The sequence below is a fragment of the Vicia villosa genome, linkage group LG2 (genome assembly GCF_029867415.1).
Source record: "Vicia villosa cultivar HV-30 ecotype Madison, WI linkage group LG2, Vvil1.0, whole genome shotgun sequence".
Classification (NCBI taxonomy): Eukaryota; Viridiplantae; Streptophyta; class Magnoliopsida; order Fabales; family Fabaceae; genus Vicia; species Vicia villosa.
In genome coordinates this window covers 226,132,209-226,138,668 of record NC_081181.1, presented here as the reverse complement: position 1 = coordinate 226,138,668, position 6,460 = coordinate 226,132,209, and the positions used below count along the sequence as shown (strand labels likewise).

Here is a 6,460-nt window from a genome sequence, read left to right as displayed (position 1 = left end):
ACATAGGGAATGGGAAGTGTTAGGTGAAAATGGGGTACGAGGATAAAATCTCTTAATCCTACTTGTACTATGGTATTCCCGCATATGGGCCTTGGTCAAGACATGTCCATAAAAAGTTGTTTCAAATATTGAAATATTATAAAATTCATGATTAAATACCATAAAAAAAATGTAATCATAAAAGTTTTAAAAATCAAAACAATGATTTTTTTCTCATTAAACAAATAAAAATTAACAATATCCCTTTGGACATAGTGAGTAATTGGCAGGCAACCAATAAGAAAAAGCATTAGATTACTTTGTCTTGTTATGATGACATTTTCCATACATGTAATTAACTAACCACTTGCCTCTCTAATTTCTCCACCAACTGTCCTATTTATAACACAAAGAAAAAATCAACACAAACAACAATCCATATAAACAAACAAACACATTAACATAACACATAGTTACACAAAGTCATAAAACCAAACATTTCACATTCAAGTCAAAGGTAACAAGAAAGATCCAGAAACAAAAGCCATGGAAGGTTTACAAAGATCTGCTGTTTCCTTCAGGAGACAAGGCTCATCAGGATTCGTTTGGGATGATCGGTTTCTACAAGAAGAAATCAACAAAATGAACCAGAATAATCAGAATAATAATAATCAAGATCAAGAGAAAGATGAAATCAAAGAGATGATGAGTCGTGATGAACCGCCGCAGGTTGGATCGGTTAATACTGTGCAGAGAAGTCGGTCTAACGGTGGAGGTCGTGGTTATCGGACGGGAAAAGTTTCGCCGGCGATTGAGCCGCCGTCTCCGAGGATCTCTGCGTGTGGGTTTTGTGGGGCGTTTGGGAAAGTTGGGGAGAAGAGGAAACCGCCTAAGCATCGATCTAGGTAGAGTTTGAGTGGTGGTTTGTGTTGGTCGGTGGTTTGATGCGGTGGTTGTAGTTGCCGGAGATGGGATATTCCGGTGGAAGGTGAAAGGTTATAATGTTTTTTTCTTTTGTGTAATATTATTAAGTGATTTAGGTTTGTGGGGTAGGAGTGCTTAGTGGTTGAGTTCATGATGATGAATTTGTATTGTCAAATTAAGAACATAATGATGAGTAGTCATGTTTTATTTTTCTTTTTTGCTTCTTTTATTACAATAGTATTGTACTAGTATTTAATTGTATTAGATAAATAGATAGACATACCAATCGTTAGTTGGTCCAGTGGTGATTGGCGCTGGACTTGGTAGGGAGAACCACGGTTCGATCCCCCGCAACTGCGATCGGGAGGGGGATGGAACCACTTGATGCCGTCCGGTGGTATAAAGCCAAAAAAAAAAAATAGATAGACATGTGTTATATCTAGAATTCTAGATTGGTAATTTGGGATAATGAATTGAATAGGAGTAGCAATGGCTATTTTCATGATGAATTTTGATGTTTGCTTCAATATATTTTGATTAAATTCTCTCTACTTTGCTTGGTTTATATAATTGATCAATGTATTTTTAAAGTTCACGGTTTTGTTCTTCAATTTTTTTAAAAAAATATGAAAGATCTAATATTTTTCTAATTGAGGCACAGTTTTGATTAGATAATGAATGTGATGTTTATCTCAAAACTCAATTGATAATTGATATGTTTTTAGATGATATTATGGTTCGGGACAAAACCCAATCCATTTTAAATCAACGGAGTAAGATGTCCCGCTTAATAAATAATATTTGTAGATTGTTGAATATAATTTACATTTATGAGGTGACCCTCCTAATAATATATACCTCTAAGTAATCCAATATATTTGAAGAGGGTAAAATTTGGAATTAAATGCAGTCAATATCATACAGATGAATACAACATGAAAACATGCAAACTTTTACACTATTAACAAAAAATGGATCTCAAACTTGTAACGCCCATTAATTTAATTAATTATTTTCGAATTATTTGTTGAAATGTTGTGATATGTTGGTATAAGTTGATATATTATTATTAGTTGATTAGTTAGTTGATTAATAGTAGTAATAATATTAGAAATAGTAGAAGAATGGAATAATTGTGAGTAGGCCTATTTTAATAGTTAGAAGTAGAAATATGGGAGGTGTGTTGTTAAGCCCACTAAAAATAATAAAATTGTGAGGTTTAGTTAAGTAAGAAAATTAGGTTAATTAGAAGAGGGAGGAGAAAGAATTGGGAACAGTGAACGTGAGAAGTTGTAGAGGAGAGGAAAAACGACAAAAGCTAGGTTTGATCATAGGATTGTAGAGCAACCTTCAATCCAATGTAAGGGTGAAGTTCCGACTCTATAATGGGGTTTATGATGAATGTTATGTGGGGATTGGGTTGTATGAAATTGTTGTTGTGTTGAGTTGATGAATCTGTTGTATGATTATTATTTATGTAGTGTTGATCTGTGAATTACCTGTGATGAGATTATTGCTCTGAAAATTTGGGTTAAACTCAATTGAACATGTCTGTTACTGCTATAGGATAAATTATGAGTTGTTGTGTGGCTGTAGGAAATAATTAGAAATTAAGGTAAATTGCAAGTAAAAAAATGGTTCCGGTGATGTTCTAAAACGACTTGATTAATCGAGTGAAAAATTATGGAGAGATCAATTGAGTTTTTGGGATGAAATCGATAATTTTCTGAGACACCGTAAAACTGTGGCGAGTGCCACAATATTAAGTGGCGAGTGCCACCATAATTTTTTGGGTTAATAGTAGTTTACCCCCCTGTATTATGAGCGTGTTTTGATTTACCCCCTACTGTTGCCAAAGGCAGGTTTTGGCAACGGTTTTTTCGAAAAAACCGTTGCCAAAAGGTAGGGAAGGGGAAAAGCAAAATTCGCTAATATTACAGGGGGTGAACTACTATTAACCCTAATTTTTAAAAAAAAGTTAATACAAGGAGGTGGCGCCTGCCACCATGTAATGCATTAAGGTGGCGTCTGCCACCATGTTATGAGAGAGGGTGGCACAAGCCACCTAGTGTGGTGAGTGCCCTTATATTTTTTAGTGCATTTTGGTTAATTCTTGTTCCATATTATCACTATATTATTAGTATAATTCAATTTCTAAATAAACTATAATGGAAGCACATGTAGTTAATGAAAAATAAAACTAATTAGCAGAAAAATATAACTGAAATAAGTATAGTAACTAGTAGTGAGTATCAACAGGTAATTAAACAGTAATTTGGTAGTGAAGATTAGTAAAGAAATAAAGAGCAGAAGAATAATACAGTAGCTAGCAGTGAGAATATTAGAACATTAACAGAGCTGAAAATATGGGTCATTTAGCATAAAATTATCTAGCCGAATGTAGTCGAATTGCCCAATTTATTATAGAGAGTGTTTGCGAATATTTCGGTTGAAACCGAGGATTGTATAAAGTTGCTGTAATGTAAATATTATTGATGTGAAGTTAGCGGTGGTGACGAATTCTATTGTGTGCCTTTATTGATTGGCAAAACCAAGTTGTAGACTTATGTCAGTGTTGAGTTGTTGTTGTTGTTGTTGTTGCATTCGTATTGTTGTCGCATACATAACATCTAAGTTGGGAGCTTATGCTCTATAAGCTGGCATGGACTGACAAAAGATTAAAGTTGAAGGCTTATGCCTTGTTGATGCCTCTATTAATTGGAAATATTAAGTTGGGAGCTTATGCTCTGTTGGTACCACATGCATGTGCATCGTACGAGTCACATTCGAAGTTGCATTTTGAGTTGTTGTGATGATAAAATAATCGTTATATTATGTTGATGATTTTGTTGTGATAACTACTGTTTAAAGGTTGTGAAGCAGTGATTTTGTGTGAACTGATTCTAGTATAGTATTTATCATACATCCGATTATATTGTTCGATATCTCACCCATTCTGTTTGAATGTTACCCCTATGTTGGTAACGTGCAGGTAATCTAGAGTGAAGACTGTTTACCTTCATTAGTTCGAGTCAGATGTCGTCGCTCAGATACGTAACAGTACTCGGGAGGGATGAATGCTTGTTGCTTTATTGTTGCTATTATTTTAGTTGCTGAATTTTAAGTTTATTCCATTAAGTACTTTGTTGTTTTGAAGTTTTTCAGTTGGACAAGACATTATGTTGTTTAAGTTGAGTTTGTGATTCTGCTGCTTAAATAATGAAAGTTGTTTTCTTTTCAAAGACTAAATCATGTTGCTATTGGTGTGAATACAAGATTACACTCAAAGATGTTTTTGATTTATGGCAAACTCAAATGAGCATCCAAACAAAGCACAGGATGATCTACTATGCATATAGGTCGACTCAACACAAGCTGAACAAGAAAAATGCAGAAAATCAGCAGTTAGGTCGACCTACTGTCAACCTAGGTTGACCTAAAATGAAGAAAAATACATATACTGCTGCTAGGTCGACCTACATAACAACTAGGTCGACCTAATCTAAGAAAATGTTCCCAGAACGCATCAGAAGAGGATTCTGGTCGACCTACTCCTTCAACAGGTCGACCTAACTGGGAGCAAACTTCAGCAAGCACTGCTAGGTCGACCTAACCTCTACAAGAGGTCGACCTAACTGATCAAGAAAGTCCAAAATTCAGTTATTCTTGGTTCCAACTGTTAAGCTATCATATATATTGTCCAAGGGTAATTATTCAAGCAACACCAACGACTGAAAGATACACAAACGCTTCTCATCTTCGTTCTTCATCATCTCCAACACAATTACACATAATCATTCTTGCGTTGCGGGTTAGTGATGAGTTCGATAACGTCCATGGAACGGAATTGAAGATTCCTAGTGGGTGAAGGTTTGTGGGGTTTGTTGGTGAATAAAATCTGCGGGTTTTGTCCTCCACGACGGGTGGTTCTTGGGGGTTTTTATCAAGAGGCGTTCATTGAGGATTCGGCTGAGTGTAACGATTGAGGAACGGGGAGTTCAAGGAATCAAGACACTGCAGAAGGGAATCAAAGTGAAGCTCTTGGATAACCTTGATCTTGCTCAAGATTAAGGGGGAAGAAGATTCAAAGGATCGACATAATTGGTTTATCGTTTATCGCTTTGTTATCTTCTTTGTATATACTACTTTCAACATTAATGAAAGATTACCCAATTTCAGTTTGGAATTGGGGGCAGACGTAGTCGTAGCGAGGACGATCGACGAACTGCCTAAACAAATATCGTGTTCTTGTCGCTTTTACTTTTTCATTTACATTATGTTCATATTTGGTTATAATAGCAAATTGATCAACGATTCGAGTGTTAAGATTGTGAACTAAGAACGTACATAAACATCAAAATCCATCACACATTGAATTACCTTCAATTTGATCATTATCACCAAGTGTTTGTATAATTGTTTCTATCACTCTTACTGCATTGCAAACATTGTCCATCATACAAAAAGTTAATCTGATTTTCAATAAGAGAAACGCCTTGATTCTGCAACATATACTCTTATCATTTACCTCAAGTCTTTGACTGGTTTTTAAACACATATATAATCGTTTCGATAGTGGTTCGGAATAGACGCGAGTCGATTCAGAATCACTTCCGCTGAAAAGTCGTTTAAATCCGTAAAACTGTGTACGATCTATTCACCCCCCCTCTAGATCCTAAGGCTAGCGTCTAACAAGTGGCATCAAGAGCTCTGGTTTATTCCGTGCTACGTGAAACACTTATTGGAAAGATGGCTTCCGGACCTAAAGGGGCTCATAATAGAGCTCCAGTTTTCAACGGCGAAAACTACGGCTATTGGAAGGATTGTATGTGTGTCCATATCAATGCAATTGATAGGAACATCTGGACAGCTATTGTCAATGGTCCATTTCAGATCACCATGACAAATGCAGCTGGTGCAGTTGTTCCAAAACCAGAAGATACTTGGAATGCTGAAGATGAAAAGAGATATGCATACGATTGGAAAGCGAGAAACATTATAATCTCAGCTCTAGGAGTTGATGAATACTATCGCGTTTCCCATTGTAGATCAGCTAAAGCTATGTGGGACACATTGCAAGTTGCCCACGAGGGAACGGATGATGTCAAACTAGCTAGGATCAATACGTTAACTCAAGAGTTCGAACTCTTCCACATGGAAGATGGTGAATCCATCGAAAACATGCAGAAGAGATTCGTTCATCTGAAAAATCGATTAAATTCACTTGATAGACCTGTTTCCAATGCAGTTGCTACTAACAAAATCTTAAGATGCTTGAACAGGGAATGGCAACCCAAAGTTACAGCAATAAAGGAAGCAAATGATCTAAACACTTTAGACATCACAACTCTATTTGGTAAACTAGAGGAACATGAACAACACCTTAAATGCCTTGACATGCATGAGAAAAGGACAAAGAAAGAAAAGAACATGGAGAAAGAGGTAGAGAAGAAGTCAATAGCTCTAAAAGCTTCGAGCTCCAAGACCTCAAAACGAGAGCCAAAGGATAGTGACACAAGTGATGACGAAGACTCCGATGATGAGGAAATGGGACTGT

General features: G+C 36.1%; 1 protein-coding gene across 1 annotated transcript; it reads left to right on the top strand.

The window, feature by feature from the left end:
• Window positions 1-355: 355 nt before the first annotated feature.
• LOC131648375 (uncharacterized protein At1g15400-like) lies at window positions 356-1,138 on the top strand. Its single transcript, XM_058918140.1, has one exon. It carries the CDS (start codon window positions 526-528, stop codon window positions 886-888), a length of 363 nt encoding a protein of 120 aa, XP_058774123.1. The 5' UTR covers window positions 356-525; the 3' UTR covers window positions 889-1,138.
• Window positions 1,139-6,460: the final 5,322 nt, after the last annotated feature.